General features: G+C 45.0%; 1 protein-coding gene across 1 annotated transcript; it reads right to left on the bottom strand.

The window, feature by feature from the left end:
* Positions 1 to 536: 536 nt before the first annotated feature.
* Positions 537 to 12,020, bottom strand: LOC144102744 (uncharacterized). Its single transcript, XM_077635926.1, has 5 exons — positions 12,016 to 12,020; positions 9,731 to 9,871; positions 7,745 to 7,863; positions 1,960 to 2,068; positions 537 to 612 (listed from the first exon to the last, which is right to left on the bottom strand). The coding sequence occupies exons 1-5, from the start codon at positions 12,018 to 12,020 to the stop codon at positions 552 to 554; spliced, it is 435 nt and encodes a 144-aa protein (XP_077492052.1). The 3' UTR covers positions 537 to 551.
* Positions 12,021 to 19,247: the final 7,227 nt, after the last annotated feature.

The raw sequence follows: 19,247 nt of genomic DNA, 5'->3' as shown, positions 1-19,247 counted from the left end.
TGTTTCAAGAAAGAAAGAACCACAGGTCGGAACATGTAGAGCACCGACATAGTTCCGATGAGTGCCTGAAATTTCTTTTCTAACTATGAAGAAGCCGCCATCTCCACGTCGTTGTGTTAAACAAGATAAGTATTGTTAACTGTTGATATTGCGAGGGTCGTAAACTGTGATTGCGCGTAACTGTGCGGCAGACTCCACTGCAGATGAACTTGTGAACCGTCGTTACCGTGACCTCTACGTCTGAGCGGACCTCCTCACTCCAGCACCCAGAACAGAGGCGTAACAGCTTCGGTTTCTGACCGCCTGTAGATCACTGGAACGCACGCAATTAGACCTAACATTTAGTGTTGAAATGGAACAACCACATTTCTTTTCTTGTGTTTTTCGTGGGTATTTCTTCTCTTTTTGGTTGTTTGTTCATTAACCAACAGGCTTACTAAATGCTCTCTTCTGCAGCCTACTCACCCTCTGTGGGACGCTGACTGAAGGTCGCGCAGTTGCTCGTGGGCTACTCTAGGTTGCCGCACTAAGCACATCGTGGCTGTGGGTTGTCAAACTGCTGCATGCTGCAGAGGCACTACTCGTGCAGCGACCACTGCTGGGACCAGCCGCCTGCAATATGGTCATTTGAGACGGTATGTTACGTTGGATTATCCGCAACTGGGGAAATTCTTTGTCACGCACATTGCTGCGTTGTGTTGGGACTTACGGCGCCTAAGGCTTAACGTCGACACGTGCCAACCAAAGCATGACACTGTTAGTTTTTCAAAACATAATCTTTGAGAAGCCTTAAGAGACCTGATAAGCCCCATTTATATCGCATTTATACGGCAGGTGCATGGTGCCCTTCGCGCGTGAGCACAAGGGTGTATGCCATGTTTAGCTGAGAACACACACACACACTGCAACTTCTGTAAGCTGAGTTAGTTGTAAGTTGAGTTAGTTTAAAGCAGCGCGAAAGACAGGCAATGAAGTCGAAATGCCAGTCCGAGGCAGAGACCGATATTGAGCAGCCGTCTCAACTTCCTGCTTGTCTCTGTCCTTCACGCAGTTTTGTGCACCAATACACACATTGAACTTTGATGTGCTGATGGTTTCGAATAAAAGTCGATGGAAAACAATTATATATATTTTTTCAGTACAGACCTTCGGTTGTTGATTTTATATATCGTGGTTAGGAGAAGCACATTAAGATAACTTTCTCATGAGCAGAACTGACGTATTAACTCATGCAAAGGTAGCTTTGAACTCAAAATGCGCATATACACTGTCGCCAGACAGCAGCACTATTGTACCTACTCTGGACATATGAGTGTAAAATACAATTTCGCTTGTGTTTCATGTAATACATCCTTGCGAAAACGTATTTTGGCCCTGACGCAATGCTACATGCAGTAACTGATTAATTCTTTCTGAAACAGTCCGAAAGGCGATGCACATATATACAAATTACAAGTTGCTTTTGTCCATTCTTTGCATAACCGGTGTTCTCAAAGTCGATTAGCTGAAAGTTCGGTTTCACTAACCACTTTTACTACGCATTCCTGAGAAATGGTTGGGAAGCAGTATTTTGGAATCCTGAAAAGTATAGCACTGATTCTCTGAACTTTGTGGAGGGAGCACAGTCCCGTAAAGTGTCCTACTTTTGGCAGCACATGACGATAGTAATTTTTGTGCCCTGACTCAAGTGATGCTTAAGAGAAGGCTTGACAATCCGCCACACTCCCTACTGTCAAAATCCATTACTCCAAGTTTTTAGTTTTCCGGCCAAGCAAGGCAGTCATCGTCACTTGTTTCAATAAGGTGCTAAGGCAGCCAGCAGAATCCGAGTAACGCTTTCTCTCTGAATGAAATGGTTGCTCCTCAAGAAAGCTGAACCCATTCTGCTCAACTCCCCGCCAAGTATAAGCCTGAATAAAAACTTGAACTTCTCCCGAAGATGTCTCCCCTCTCACTCACCCCATGCCGACCCGAGATGAAGCAACAGAGGAGCGCGCCAAGCTCAGAGCAGACAAGGCGACATACTCAGCCCGGAGCGGGATGCCACATCCGGGAGGCCGGAGGTACCCTGCGAAGGTAAAGCATTTAATCATTTGTGTGCTTAAACCATAACCAACGTTGACCACAGCAACACATGTAGAGGTCGAAACATTCGAGACAAAAATTCCCCAGCGGTCATAGATTTGGTTTTTCCTTTGCACTCCCGGAATTTAAACACACACATGTAGTGATCTCGCAAACTCAGATCCCAAAGCAGTAGCGAGATTTCAAGCATAAATGCAGGAAAGATATTTCATGTGTGCATTGAGGGGGAGATTGACATGTTCACATGGAAAGTACATTTGTACAATGGGCGCACAGAAGCATAGGAATTAAAAAATACACTTAATTTCAGCGGCTGACACCAGGTCTTGTCTAAATTATCCCGGTTATTTTTTTGCGAGGTGCACCCCCTAATTTCAATGAGCAGTAGATAGGACTGGAGTTAGGTAAAGTAAAAAAAATTTGATTTTGCAAAACAAACGAATTTTCATCCATCGCTGTATGTTATGTGCTGTTTGGTCTTGACGAGCAGAGTTGGGTCAATTAAGCCGTGTGTAAGAAAGCCTAACTTTCTTTGCCTTCGCCACAGCAGATACGCAGGGCGGCAACCGTGACTGAAATGCAAACTGCACCTGTTTGAACCCTACAATCTTGGTCGAAGTGAAGGAGAACAACTGGCCCATTTATTCCGCGATATCATTGTAAGTGTTCTTTTTAAATGCATAGGCATTGTGTGGCTATATAGGTGGTTTCGGCGTGGACTAGATAATCTCGGTCCTATAACAGAGGAACTACATGGTATGTCGGAAAAAGTGGTATCGTCGGATAGAGCATCGAAAGAGGATGTGCAAGTGACCAAATGGTTAAGTTGCATTAGTTAGATAATTAATTAGAGCCAAGTAAGTCGAAAAAAGCGTTTCTGTCGACAGCCAAACTACGTGGACTGGAACTTGTGTGCACTGTAAACGTGGAATACAGCGTCAAAAAGCTTAAACCAGTAAAAAAAGTATGGTCGATATGGTTTAATCAGGTAATTAGGTGGAAAAAACGCTTCTGTGCTTATCCATTTCTCCAGTGTGGGTGCCACAGTGATCTCTAACGTTTTTCAGGTAAAAAGTTAGTGCCTGTGTTGTTTCGCATTTTTTATCCCTGGGGTCTCTACTGGCGTTAGTTTGAAACACTTCGCGTTGATTAGCGCTAGATATTTGCGAATCCCCTCAGCTCAAACGCGGGCGCTCTATTACATCAAACCAGCTATCACGTGTTATGGCAGTGGCATAAGAGGACTCACAATTTGTCCAAGAGTGTTTTATAAGATATGCCTGCGCAATAGGGGCATGTGCGTGCTTTTACTTTTACATGAAATTAGTATACGTACGTCTCCACACTAAGCACCGAGTGGTTGAGGTAACAGTCAAGTCCTATGTTTAGTAGGATGACCGCCAGCTAAATAATGCCGCATGCCCAATATATTTTCGCTAATCATCCTCCGACAGGGCAACTGCGAATGCGAGTTCCTTTGTGGTGGCAACCGCGGCAACTCGCTTGATAGGTGGTCCGTTAAATGCTAACTGCGGTATCTAAAAATCACCGTCTTTCTAGATGTCCATGCCACAGAGATAAGCATCTCTGAGGATCAAGTGTTCCGTAATAAAGATGATAACCTGAAGAAAGGAACCTTTCGTTGAACGGACATGTTGTACGTGTTATAATTACAACGAAACAGCGTCATGCATGTCCGATATTCTGCTTTCACAACGCTTAGTGATTCCATATTTTGGGCACAGGGGAATTTGGAGGAAGAGATGTGCTGAGGTATCATCCGATGCAAATATGGAAATTCACGTGCCTATTTTCTGAGATAATTGCAGTAAAAGACTCGTCTAAATTGTTTCCAGCATGTGCCTGTCAAAAGGTCGCAGCCATGCTGGAACCTTCAGTGAATTGTACTAAATGCAATGAGCTTGTAGCACTTCACAGGGAACCAACAGGAGGAAGAACCAGCTATTCTGTAGCAATATTTCCACTGCCTTCATCGGTTGCCGTTAATGTTCCGCTGAAAGATGATAGCACCAGGTTGGACAAGGAGCATGGAGACGCAGTGAATTGGGGTCACCAAAATTGAGTAATAGCCGACAATTGGCGTAGACGCTGCCGACAGAGAGAGGGAACCGTGACGTTTCTTACGTATTCTGCTCAGCCACTGATTCGGAAGTACAGAAATTTGATTCGTGATGATGCCTGCAAGCCAACAGAGGGCTGGGTTTTGCTTGGTCCTGCTCACACGATAATTAGTTTGCCTGAGTGAGCAGCCATCTCAGTTTTCTATTCGAGTCATCAGCGTAAAGCCATCTGAGCGCCCGCGACAAGACCTGCCCAACAGATGCTGTGCGGTGAAAATACAAGGCTGAGTTGAAGGAGTAAAGGCACCTCAAGATCAGTATGCCAGTCACGCTGAATCGTAATTTTACGCACATTCGCGTGTTGCCAATACCCTTCAAAGAAAAAATATGACACAGTAAGAAAGCTTCGGCTTCGGATGGAGAGCTGCCGAGTCTGTAACACCTACTTAGCAGTTTGCGTACAGGTTCAGTCTGGTGACAATAAAGAGCAAAAGGCTCTGTGGGTTAGCTGCAAGCAGAGGAAGATTATAGCGGGAAATTTTTACAAGGCTGAGAAAGTAGGATCGCCGATGATCGATTCTGTCCACTTGCGTTTAGAAACAAAATAAGATGGTTAAGCAGCAGACGAGAAGGCGGCCTCGACAAGCGACATGATCCTCCGCGGGGGTGCACCTTCCATGATAAAACATCCAGGAACGAGTTCACCTCGATAACCGAGGTGCGACATATTGCGAGGATAACCGAGGTGCGACATACTCCGTATCTACTTACGCAGATAGCAAGCCATGTTACTTATCTTATCCTCATAGTCATTGAAGCACCACATGTGAAGAGCAAGATGTACTAATAAGAGGGCAGATAATTTAGACTAAGGACATCTTTGAGCTCCGTTGTATGGAGAGGAAGTAAATATGCCCTAATGCACAAGGCAATACCGTGCGTCTGTTCATGCTGTAGTCTTATTCACGTTCAGGGTGAATTACCCGGGACGCTGTATAACTAATACAATATCAATTCAAGTCAAAGCGCCGTAATGTTGTGCAATCTGAATAATTACGGCGCTTTGTAGAGCACAATGCTGGAATGGCCGATAGTCCTTCGCATGCCTTAAAGTACAGCGACTTGTCGGGTGGACACTAAGGTGATTCCCGCGGGACTACTCACGATAATGCTGTGGAATCAAGGCTGCGATTCTGGAGTGCTCATAACCGGCTGAGGTAAGCAAGCGAATTATGGGATGGTTGTTCAGCTTTCTGAGGCTCAATTTTTTTGCCGCCTCTCAAACGCCTGACCGCATTAGACGAATTTATTGTTCTCCCGTAATCGGCTAAGTACAAACAATAAACTTCGATGCAATGATTTTTTTTATAATTGTCGGTAGAAAGTAATTATTTGTAATTTATTTGGGAAAAAACGTTGGCGGTACTTCGAATAATAATCGGATTCAGCGAAACCTGTGACAATGCAGACCAGCACAATTATAATGGTTACTGTTATTTTGTAAACCTCCACTGCAGTTATGACAAACATTATATATTTTTTAAAGGAAACAAAACAGGCAATAATCACGATTTCACCCTGGATAGGAATGGGTCAGAATCGGGGATTTTTTTTGCTACAAAAATTGCTAGAGTTTGTCGGTCCCTTTAGGGGCCTGGGGTCTTCTTATCACATCGCAGACACAGAAGATGTTCTTTTTTATGCTTCATTTTTCTGTTTTTTTTTGTTTAAGCCACAAGAACCTTCTTAAGGAACAGCTAGTACAAGAGAAAGCTCATCACTGGTCCAAGAGTAGCGCGCCAAACTCCCGAGCGAAAGGGCAGCGGTATCTCAAAACTCATTTTCTTGTTTTTACAATAGGTTACAAGTTGCCCTCTATCGTCTGCACAGTATGTGAGCACAAAAACAAATCTTGCCAGCAAGTGCGTTGGCGGGAAGCATCCCAAACAGTTTCATCCTACGTTTAACCCTAGGCATGTCTGCGTGATCTCGTCTCCCGCTTCCATGAAGCGTTCCGAACTCACCGCTGCATTTTAATAGTGCTGCTGAATCTGTGTGTTAACAGGAAGGCGTGTGAACATGCCACTAAAAACAATGCGCTAAACAGCCACTAAGGGGGTTACCCAAAAAGCAAATTCCCTAATTCGTGCATAGTCTCCTCTCCACTTGTGCTCTTCCTCGTGCTTTCCTCCTCTTTGTGGGCGCCAAACTACTACACCCCCCAACCAGGTGGCTTTGAACTAAAAGCTTTCGTTGGGAATCTATATCGTGATCGAACGGAAGTTGTCATTTTTAGGAAGTGACTATCCCTGAAATGCACTGAATGAAAAATTGAGCTATGTCGACATAGTTCCCAAGCTGCCAGGTGAGGAGTCGCCCCACTCCAGATTACGGATCTTGTCAGCACACCTGAATAACTTCACCCTTCACCCTCTGCAGCACGCACTGGTATTGTGATGTATGGGCCTGCTGAATATGGCACGAACTACAACAAAAATGTTGCCTTCAAATCTACGCCTCCACCTCAAACCTCTACCTCAGCCCTTCTTTGCTGCTCTCTTCAACACTCACTGCAGGGAAGGAGCGGAAGTTTGAGAGGTGAGGATGAGAGGAAAAAAGATCATAAAAAACTAACGAGAGAGAGAAAAGGCATTAGGGAAAAGGAAAAGAAAAGGGAAAGCAAAACTAGGAGGGCTTACAACAATCTCCCTTAGCATAAACATTATCATCATATAATACGTGAGGTAGACACTAAGGAAACTAAAACTGAAAACATTTATTAGTGCAAAACCACTACTCCTACCGCGAGCAAGATTTCGCGATTTTAGTCAGTTTGCGAGTGAAATAAATAAATAAAACAAATATTCGTGACCGGGATTCGAACCCGTGATGGTGCGAAAAGATCACCTTCGCTGGCCACTGCGCGAGTACACCATGCTACCTCTGCCGTTTAACACGCCCGGTGTATAACTGCAACACACTATTGAGCTGCACATTTACATCGCCTTCATCAACTAATACTACTATCAAACTAATATACGTGGTTTGAGCTATGTGGTGGTAGTGAACTGAGGATGTGCGCAGCATGCGTTTCGTGGTCAATGTTTTGGCAGAAACAGAGCAACAGAGCAATGCGTGTTGGTGTTGACAACACTGCTCAAAAAACACTGCACTGGCGCATTGGCCGCTGGCGTACATTAACTTGGTAAAAGCTGAAGGCGCGTATGACTGCCAGAATGGACCAGTGCCCACCTCGATCGCACTTTTTTTCAGGTTCGTGGTGGTGGTGTCCAGCTGATAGAAACTAGGATTTCGCACAATATTTCGTGCTTAGCAGTGTTAAACTGCCAGCCATCTTGAGCACAAACGTAACCAAATACATCTGTAGAATATGTAAAGCGTAAAGAGGAGTTGTTAAAAATGGTCGCGAAGATTTGTTTTGGGGATCGATTTGAGAAAATTGTCTATTCACTCTGTAGCTTTTAGGAGGTCAGCTAACGGTGGCGACAATACAACTAGGCATAAATATGCCTAGTGATGATGTTTAAACGTATTTTCGGATAAAAAGTGGTCCTCACCCATGCTGGTCAACTGAGGCTTTCGGCCAAACTGCCGGCACCCACGAGACGGACGCACTTCAGCCAGTGTAGCTGGCCACGACTGCACGTCATTCAGCGAGCTGGCCTGACAAAGGCTCCTGTGAATAAAGTACAATACGCAAACGGCAGAAATTTTAGAGGGGTCACTTAAGCTCCTACTTAATGTCATAACGCTACAGTATAAGGGCTTAGTTCTTATATATGCAGAAGGTCATTCTCTGTACAACATTCATAGATCCCTGGGAGTTCTCATACGCCTCCTCGCGCAGTGGATAAGCGATGTGTCTCTGCCCTGCGGTGAGAGGTGCTCCCAGCGGAGAGCCTTGTACGGCCCGGGTGTCTCTTCCCGATCGACCAATCATGAATGCACCTGCCACCTGCCACGGTGGGAAGCTTTCTCACATTCTGTGTGGTCAGGCTGTGATGGACGCCACAAGGTCACGTGACCTAACTGGCCCACCCAGCTCCTAGGTACCTCCTCTGGGGATTTTTCAGGGATTTTTCGGTCTTTGTCAGTGAAGCCTGAGACGCCGGATTCTCTGCCACTCGAGTTCTCATATACTTCACCAAATATCTTGCAGCTGTGCTTAAAATGATTACAAATATATCCTCTTTCAATTGCAGCCACATTGATAAGCCTCCACTATAAACCTTCTGTATTAAAGCATTGTCTGCGAGGTCAGAATCCAGAGTTCTCACACCGCGCCTAAAAAAAAATTTTAGAGCACAGGCCATTCGCTACGGGCAGAACGAGCGCTGTGAAATAGAACGCGGGAGGTAGAGGTAACGGATGCGGCAGTGATCGGTGACAAGAATCAGGGGATTTATCTGAGTGTGGTTTCTGTAAGTGTCGCCACGGAAACCGGTTCACTATTACTCAAGACACGTTTCAAGAAACGAGAACTCCTTGCCTCCTGAAGAGCTTGGAGGTTCCGAATAAAATCTCAACCTATCAGAAGGCCCAGTATTTGAAAAACAAGTTGTCTTGAGCAAACATAGCGAGCCCAATCATTATCCGGGATAGTGTGGCGCCACTGAAGTGAGAGTTATTTGCATAATATTTGGGTGTTTGGTTTATATAGGTTAACAAACCAAAACGACTCTGGCTATGAGGGACGCCGTATTGAAGGGCTCCAGAAATTTCGACCACCTGGGGGTCTTTAACGTGCACTGACATCGCCCAGCACACGGTCTCTACAATTTCGCCTACACCGAAATTCAATCGCTGCGAAGTGATAGAACCACCGTCCTCCGGGCCAGCTAGGAGCCGAGCGTCACCACGGCGGGCGTATTGGTTTGCACATTCCTGGTGCGGTTGCCGGAACGCTTTGTTTATATTCGACCGGACAACAGATTATTTTATTATGTAATTTCGTGTGTTTATTTTGCTGAAAACTTCGTTCAGGCATTTCTTATTGCGGTTGCCCAAATGTCTCGTTTTGTATTGCACCGCATACTACCAATGTAGGCTATTGGTCGAAATATTTTGGATAAATTTTCCTTGAATGAGCAACGAAATTTTCCACTGATTGATTGATTTACTAATGTAAAATATGGGCTCAATCAACGGAGCCCAGGGATCATTTCATATGCTTTTCACATAAAGCGATCCGCCCGCTATCCCAGGTAGCACAGGGACATTACGAAATGTTAAATTTCTGGTAAGGTCAAATGTTATTTCGAAGTGCTTAATGTCAGTTATTTAACGTTTTTGCAATCCTACATATAAACGAATGAAGCTTTTAGCAACATACACGTAAGAGAAATGAAACATTAGCAGTAACATAACAGCTCCGGTTCTGACCAGCCTCTAGATCAACGTAACGTATGTAATTCGACCTAACAATTAGTGTTGAGATGGAACAGCCACGTTTTTTCTGGTGCTTTCGCACCGTTTTTTTTCTTGTTCCTGCTTTGTTCCTTAACCAACGGGCTTACTAATGCTCTCCTCTGCAGCCTACTCACGCTCTGTGGGAGGCTGTCCGAATCCGCCGCGGTTGCTCCGTGTGCTGCACTCGGCTGCCGGACGAAGCACATCGTGGCGGTCCAGCTGGTTCATGCTGTGAAGGCGCTACTCCTGCAGCGAGGACTGCTGGGACCAGGCGCCTGCAATATGGTCATTTGAGACGGTATGTTGTGTTGGATGATCCGCAACTGGATCGATTCTTCGTCCCGTGCATTGCTGCGGTGTGTTGGGATTTACGGCGCCTAAAGCAAAGCGGTCGTCACGTGCCAACTAAAGCTTGACACTGTTAGTTTTTCAACACATCATCTTTTACTAGCCCTATGCGACCTGATAGACATCATTTATACCGCATTTATATGCCAGGGGCATGGCGCCCTTCTCGCGTCAGCACAAGGGTGTTTGCTATAGCATGGATGCTTGCATAGCTCAGCAGCTCATTGTTCGCTCTGGTAATCGTTTATTAACTGAACGAGTGGATTATTCATATCGCAAGAATCAATGTCAGCAACTTTGGAATCGAAATGAAATTTCATTGTCACTCTACTTCTGACAGCCGCCTTTAGGCAAACGAACAGTCGGGAAGGACATGTGAGGAGGGAAAACATTCACATACCCCGCACAGTTCCTATCCTGGCCATTTGGCACTCCCGAATCATAATAAGTCGGTTGGAAGAATGTTTTCACAATAAACACACATTGGGATAGACCTAAGGCTGCGGGAACTTGGACAACAATTACAGCATGCACGTCTCCATAAGTGCAAGCTGTGTAGGGTACAATGATTGCATGGCTACGCTATCAGGATAGATAATTATTTCTAATGAGATGCACTACAAAAAAACAGATGACGAATTCATATTTTTTCGGCCTCAGCTAGACTTGTTTCGAACCGAACCTACATAGCACTTCGTTCATAGGCGTGGTCGGATTGTGCACTAAGAAAAATTACGACCCTTGGAAGCGACCAATGCGGCGAATGGCCAGTTGTGCTTTGCAAGCATAGAAGCACTACAGCGACATTCTCAAGCGGACTCCAAGGTGATTCTCACTGAAATGCTGACAGTGTTGCTGCGTGCCCGCGGTAAGCAATCCAGTTATATTATGAGGGGGTTTATATTGTAAAGTCCCTTTTACTTCCGGCCTCTCAAACACTTGCCACGCAATAGAAGACTGTAATAATCTCCCAGTGTTAGTGGAACACACACGCACTAAAAAAGTCTGTAAAGGTGATGCAGATGGAATATTACATTAGTATAAAGGAGCGCGAAAGACACGGACAAGGAAATGGACGAAACGCCAGTCCGGGACCGAGAGCGATATTGAGCTGCCGTCTCAACTTCTTGCTTGCCACTGTCTATCACGCAGTTTTGCACACCAAAACACGCATTCAACTTTGATGTACTGATGTTTTCAAACAAATGCCGATAGAAAATAACTAAATATATTGTATTGGTACATACTTTTGGTTTTCGTTCTTATATATAGTGGTTGTGACAAGTGCGTTCAGATAACTTTCAATGGAGCAGAACAGAACTTGGCGGCATTAACTCATACAAAGATAGCATTGTAAAACTCAAAATGGGCATATACACTGTTGCCAGACAGCAGCACTATTGAACCTACTCTGGACATAAGAGTCTAAAATACAGTTTTCCTTGTCTTTCATGTTATAAATCCTCGCAAAAACGTATTTTTGGCACTGACGCAATGCTTCATGCAGTAACTGATCAATTCTTTCTGAAACAGTCCGAAAGGCGATGCATATAAATATAAATTACAAGTTGCTTTTGTCCCTTCTTTGCATAACCGGTGTTCTCAAAGTCGCTTAGCTGAAAGTTCTGTTTCACTAACCGCTTTTACTATGCATTCCTGACAAATGGTTGGGAAGCGGTATATTGGAATCCTGAGAAGTTTAGCGCTGATTCTGTCAACTTTGTGGAGGGAGCACAGCCCCGTAACGTCCTACTTTTGGCAGCACATGACGATAGTAATTTTGTGACCTGATTCAAGTGGCTCTAACGAGAAGGCTTGACAACCCAACGTGCTCTCTACTCTCTAAGTACATTACTCCAGTTTTTTTTTGTTTTCCGGCAGAGCAAGATAGTCATCGTCACTTGTTTCAATAAGGTATTCAGGCAGCCAGCAAAATCCGAGTGACACTTTCTCTCTGGATTAAATGATCCCTCCTCACGTACAAAGAATGAGTCCTCCTGAACTGCCTGCCATGTGCAAGCCTGAATGAAAAACTTTCGCTTATTCCATAGATGTCTCCTCTCTCACTCACCTCATGCCGTCCTCCGAGATGAAGCGATAGAGGAGCCCGCCAAACTCAGGGCACACAAGGCAACATACTCAGCCAAAGCGGGATGCCACATCCGGGAGGCCAGATGTACCCTGCGAAGGTGGAGCATTTAGTCGTTTATGCGTTTGAAGCATAAAAGACGTTTGATGTCCCTGTGGTAACTCGAATTGGAGGAATGCGAAAGCATTGACTGCTCCTCGTTTTTCTTTGCCTCTGTTTGCTTCACTCGTCGCCTCTCTTCTCCTCAAATTCAGTCGATTAAATGCTGAGGTAAATTCGTCCTATTTCCCAATTGCCACAATTATTTGTCTTTCTTAATAAGTTTCATCCAATGCCCATTTTGAGTTACCAAACTTGGCGCCACGCTTCGTTTTCAAATTTCGCGCCACGGGTTGGCTCCGCCCACACTTCCGGTTTTTCAAACTTGGCGCCTCACGTTGCCCGCTCCGCCCAGTTCTTGGACATTTGGGCATTTGGAATTATTTGTCGAGTCACTCTATCGCCATAAATATTCACGCAGCATCCGGATGCCATCATCTCTCAATTACAACCATTCGTTTGGCACTATCTCTTCTAAGTTCCTCACAACTGCTGCGGACACGTTTTGCGGACATGACCTTGTCGACGTCACCTAGTAAAGCTTTCGCTTTAATAACTCACCGCGGTTATTTTTAATGCTAGGTGCACTCCAATGATTTCATTGAGCAGTAGTTAGGACTCGAGTCAGTTAAAGGAAAAATAATTTGATTTTGCACCACGGACGAAATTTCATCCATCGCTTTAAGTTACGTGCTGTTTAGTTTGTGACATGGAGAGTTGGCTAAAGTAAGCAATTTGGAGAAAAGCCCTGCTTTTGTTGTGTTTGCCATTTTCTTTCTCTTTGTCCTTGACTTGGATGCAAACTGGACCTAGCTGGCCCTACAATCTTGGCCGAAGTGAAGGAGAACTGGCCTGTTTATTCCCCTATGTCATTCTAAGCGCTTATTTTTTCGGTTAAGAGGTTAGCGCCAGTGGTGTTTCACAATTTTTATTCTTGCAGGGATACACCACTGGTTTGCGCTTCAAACATTTTGCTTTGATTAGCGCGAGATAGTAGCGAACCCACGTCCTCCCAAACACGCGGGCGCTCGACTGCATAGAACTAGCCATCACGTGTTATGACAGTGGCAAAATAGGACTCAGAATTTGTCCACTAGTGTTCTTTAACACATGCCTGCGCAATCATCCCACACGCGCGCTTTTCCTTTCGCAAGAAATCAGTTTATGTACGTGTCCACTTTGAGCACCGAGTGGTTGGGGTAAAGACCATGTCCGCTGTTTAGTAGGATAACTGCCTACAAAACAGTTCTGCGCGTTAAATATATTATGGCTAATCATCTTGGCGGCAGTGACAGGACAACTGTGAATGCGGGTCTCTTTGAGGGGGTAACTGTGCCAACTAGCTTGACAGCTGGCGCGTTAAATACTAACCGCGCAATCTAAAAATCACAAAATCTTTCTAGATATCCATGCCACCAAGATAAGCATCACTGAGGATCAATTGTTCGGTAATAAAGAAGATAAAAACCAAGTACTAAGCAATTATATCCTTTCTAGCGCTCCTAAATGCTTTCACCTTTTCCGTTAGTTTTAGGCTCAAAGGCCATACTAGTGGACCGCGCACTGGACACATGAGAAGAAATTTCACTTTCCAATGCCTTTGAGGTAGTACTTCCGCGTGAAAATCCGTTTTTTTATACAATGACACCAGCTTCCATGCTGTACGTGCTTAGTTCTTGACGTAGCTCGAAGATATTGATAAGAAACGATAATGAAAGGTGATTTTGTTCTTAATCTCTAATAAATGCCTTGCTGGTTCTTCTGATGCAGTGTTTTTTCTAAATATTTCTGATGCATTTTAAAAAGACTAGAGGAGTTTGTTATCCCAGGGAATGCTGCGCTGAAGTAAGCACCGACAGTGGACAGCATATGGCTATTTCCTTTCTCCTGTCCTACTCCGATTGATGTTACACTTAACAGAGGCTTGAAGCGTGCTGTATTCATTACATGCTGAAAAAATACTTAAATTTGTTTTCTGGGCAAGTAACATATTCAACGTCACTTCTTGCAACAAATTAAGGCAGCCGGTAGAACCATCGTGACCATTCTTTATGAGTGACGCGGTCACACTTTACGCACACTAAATCCCACCCTTCTCAGCTGCCGCTCACGTAGCATACAAAATGAAAAAAAATCAAATGATTCGCGAATGGGAAATAAAATGAGCATTAGCTGCACTGTTTTCGCCTGTTTTCGAGAAGTTGGGACACAGACGTGTACACCACGAAACGACGATTCGTTTGGTACCAGCTGCATACCTCTGCGACCTGTGGTTCACCCACCAAGGCCCTCCGAAGGTCGCCCCCACTACGGTTTCGAGGGACAAAGGTCAATGGTATGGATCGCTCACACACAGCACTCCAACTCAACTAACAACTATGTGCGCCGAGTATTACCAAGTTTGCCATCACTGTGAACCCACTGTGCCAAAGGAATGGGCCCCAATTTTGTCACAAATGACGACCCCAAATCTCGGCAGCCGCTACCCAGTACATATATAGCGGAACGGCAGCACCTGGGATAAACTGGCCGCTGTGCCATGCTCACTACTGCGCGCGTGCGGTCACGTGATCGGAGGTCATATTTTGGTGACCCGAGATTTCTGGGCGCCATCTTGAAAGTAGAAGAGTAATAGCTAACGCACTTAAAACTTGAACTTCATTGGCAGATGTCTCCCTCTCTCCCTCACTCACCCCATGCAGGACAAAGATGTAGCGATAGAGCAGACCGCCAAGTTCAGGGCTGGCAAGGCGACATACAAAGCCCGCTGCAGGTCCCACATCCGAAACGCCAGAGCCACCCTGCAATGGCCAAGCATACAATGATTTGCATGACGAAGCATAAATAATGTTACGAACAACACCATTTGTTCACGTTTAAACGTTGTAGACGAGTTGTCCAGAGGAAACTGGTCGTTCTTTTCCAAGATATCCTTATGATATCTAGTGAATTCCTGAATCTCCAGTTCTCAAAACAATTGCGAGATTTAACCAAAATGCATAAGACGCCAAACACGTAAGCACTAATCGAATTGCAAGCATAGATGCACAAAAGAAAGCACTTCCCGTAGAAATTAGAGCGGTTATTTGTAATATTGGGTGCTGTTTACTGATTTTACTGGTCGGTAGAGGGCAGCCGATGCGACACAGGAACTGCTATTTGATTTGGCACCGGAGAAGGAAATTCATCCATCCCTGTTGAGTTACGTGGTGTTTATTGCTGACGTCGTCGGATGCACAAGTAAGCGACGTGCATGAAACTCCTCACTGCCTTCAGCATGGGTGTGTGTGAGGGGGGGGAGGAGGGGTTAGGTCTGAAAGCGACTCCGGCTATGAGGGATGCCGTAGTAAAGGGCTCCGTAAATTTTCACCAGCTGGGGTTCTTCAACATCCACTGAAGTCGCACAGTACAAGCATAGCTCATATGCAGAGCACAGTGACGCAAATTATTATTTAAAGGGCAACTGAAGACATTTTAAAATGCGATGAATTTAAAAGGGCTGAGTTTCCTGCGAAATAACCTGTGAAACCGTTTTGCCCCACCTTTTGAAATCGCGGCGAATAGAACGGCGTTGGAGTTGAGGTCTATCTGCAATGTACAGCTTCTGGCAGAGTGTCTGATGATGACGTCACGTACGACGGCGCTATGTTTCCAGCGAAGAAACGGTTGTTGCATGCATGAAAACCAACGTCATCCAAGGTGATGCTCACGAAGTGTTGTTTGGCGGCATCGGAAGATGCACAGCAGCTTGTGGCAGAAGACTGCGGACACCTGAAGTTTCAGCAAAAATGACATCACGACGAGTTTCCTCACACTTAACCACCGGCGTGAAAAGAACCCTGAACATCGTTGCGGATTTAAAAGACGATTGCGTCACCATTTTAAATGCTAGCGCAAAAATACTTTCCATGCGTTTTCTAGAAGCTCCGTACGTTCAAATTCTTGAACAACCTCAAATTATCAGAAAACTATTTCAGCTTGGATTTAATGTTAGGAGGGCAAAGTTCAGCAAGAGAAACTTTGTCGAAAGCTCAGAAATAAAGGTGATGCAAAAGCAAAGGCGAACGAATCCGCTATACTCAGTCCCCAAAAGCATTCTAAACGTCATTTCAGGTTAAAAGGTGGCTCCAGAGAGTCCAGTGACATGCGTTTTAGAGACTTCGCCCATAACAGCTTTGCACTGTCGCTGGTGCTGAAGCCCACTCAGCCACGATTACTTTCCGACGCGCTGCCAAACCGTACACCAAGTAGGGCCATAAAATTTCTGCTCCATCCAAAGCAGGTGCTTGAGTTACAATGAACGAACCATCATGTGCTACGCCAGTGGCGTAACAGCTTTCGAAACGTGTCCATGAATCTGTATTAGATACGGCTACGGGACTCTGACGCGTGCGTACTTTTCCCTTTAACGGAGGATCTACTGATCTTTGTGTCTGCATTTAGCACCCAGTGGGTGGGTTGATGGCCATTTGATTTGCTCAGTAAGTTGACTGCCTGCTACGCAGGGCTGAACATCAAATGTATCTACGCTAACCATTCGTGTGGCGCTAACAACACAACTGCGAATGCGAGCGCCGAGCACCAGTTGTGGTAACTCCACAACCGCGTCGACAAGTGACGCGTTATTTTTCAACCACACGATGCACAAGTCACCACGTGCAGTCTTTGTGAAAATTATGTACCGCCCAAGTAGTGTAGCCAAAACAGACTGCAACACTAACATTTCAGAGATATTTGCATCATTTGCATCAGCCACTTAATCGCAAATACAGAACTTTCATTCTCTGTACTCCCTGAAACTAGTAGATTGCTACTGCTTGCTAAGAACTACTCGCCCGACGACTCGTTGGCAGAGGTGGCGTGCCGTGCGGATACGCGGGTGCAGCCTCTAGCGTAAAGCCATCACGACGTCTGCGAAGAAACCCGGCTAACAGGAGCTGCATGTGAAAACACAGCAGATTTGAAAAAGTACCGACAATCTACAGCAGTACTTCAATCACACTGAATCCTAAATTCGCGCTCATTCACATCCTGCCAAACAAAGAGAAAACCTTTAATTAATTGCATGTTTACGTGTAAACATACGGTGCCCATGGAACAGTCTGCAAAGATGCTGCGTTGCAGTTATAACACCGACCCTCGGGCAATGGGTTAACTACGTACGAGGCCGGAGTTTCAGGACCAAAAATAGAGCTATATTGACATAGCTCCTAACCTGCAGGGTGACGAGTCGCCCCATTCCAGATTACGGGTCTTGTCAGCACACCTCACTAATTTCACCCTTTGCAGTACGCACTGGTGATTGTGATGTATAGGCCTAGTGAACATGGCACGAACAACGACAAAAATGTTGCCTTCAAAGCGCCACCTCCGCCTCAAACCTCTACCCAGCCCTTCTTTCCTTCTCTCTTCAACACTCACTGCAGGGAAGGAGCGGAAGTTCGAGAGATGAGGATAAGAGGAAAAAAAGATCATAAAAGAAATAACGACAGAGAAAAATGGCATTAGAGAGAAGAAAAAGGAAAGGAAAAGCAACAGAAATAGGTGAGCTTAAAATAACCCCCATTAACAAAACAACACCATCATATAAAAGTGAGGCAGATACCTGGGAAACTAAAACTGGAAACATTTATTAGTGAGAAAAAAACTACTCCTATTGGTAAACCGCGAGCAAGATTTTGCGATTTTTAGTCGGTTTGCGATGTTTTGTCGGCTTGCGAGTGAAATAAATAAATAAAATAAATATTCATGACTGGCATTCGAACCCATGATGGTGAGGTCCCGCACCCTCTCTGCCCCCACTAGCGCGCACCCCGCCTGAAGATAACTAACGCAGCGTGTGGCAAGTGCAGAGGTCGGCCACGTGATCATGAAACACAGATATGCGTGTGTCACTTCAGGCCGCACGTATCATATCTGCGAAGTAAAAGCCGTTGGTAAAAAAATGCTTTCCCTTCCTCTGAAGAAGTGTAAATTCCACATCTCAAGCGGTGAAAAAAAAAACAGTGAAGCACAGTGGATTCCCTATATAATGCAGTTTACAATTCAATAAGTCATTGCAGGCAGCTATATAGCTGTCTTATCATAGCAAGCTTATGAAATTTACGGTGCACTTTGTTTCATGCTATATTAGCAGTTTGGCTATGGGAACAGCCAATGTTTGACAAACAGAGCATGGAGAAAATCATGCTGATTTGATTTAAATGTACCTATAACTTTCTCGCGGTTGATTTTGAAAGAATATGTGAAGTTTCAATAGGAATATCAGTCTCTGTAGCATTGCTTTATAGTGCCTTGTTTAAAAGGTTAATACGAACGAATGGCTTTACGTGCAGTTGTAGTCATGAATCAGAGCATCCTTATTAACTGGACACAACTGCTTGAATTGAATTTTAAAACAGAAAAATATATCCCAACCTGCTCGATTCAAACTCCTACCGACAGCAAGGGTCAGAACTGCGTGATAAGTGAAAACTTTAAAGCCACGTTTCAGTGATCCCCCAAACTAACCAAATAACCGATAGTATGCAGTTCACAGGTGAAAGCAGCCAGCCGCAGGAAAAACTTCAAAAGTTCTAATTTCTGTTTAACGGGCCTTTTCTCATTAGAACGCGGTGATCATTCGACGCAGGGAAATTCAGTTATTCTCCTGTGTCCCTACACGCGTGATCACCCTGTCCATAATGGCCGCCCACCTACATGCCTGTAAAATAGGCACCGTCGAGAGGAGCGAAAAAAGCCACCAGCTATAGGCTTGGGGCTACCGCCCGTTGACTTGACTTTTACTGCGCTACATACGTGTTGCAATCTGTTCTGCTCAAGCGGCTTCATGCAACTTTCTATATACCAGTTCGTTAACCTCACAGTGATAGCGAACCGGTGAGCGGCTCGCCGGCCGTCATGTATTTCCGTGTAGCCGGTTAAGGCAGGGCGCATAGCCTTCGCGACGCGCCACTGTAAGCATGCCTGTAAATGGCTGCTGTTTGTTAGGCAATCCCTATTCAGTACCTTATTCAGACAATTAAAATATTCATATTTGCTCCTCACTTGAAATAACCTGTGATGACAGGCGCTTTGTAGGGTAAGCTGTACGGAACATGTATGCTATTTCTTCT

The sequence above is a fragment of the Amblyomma americanum genome, chromosome 8 (genome assembly GCF_052857255.1).
Source record: "Amblyomma americanum isolate KBUSLIRL-KWMA chromosome 8, ASM5285725v1, whole genome shotgun sequence".
In the NCBI taxonomy this organism is placed as follows: domain Eukaryota; kingdom Metazoa; phylum Arthropoda; class Arachnida; order Ixodida; family Ixodidae; genus Amblyomma; species Amblyomma americanum.
Note: the sequence above shows the minus strand (reverse complement) of the source record. Positions and strands in the feature narration are given on the sequence as shown.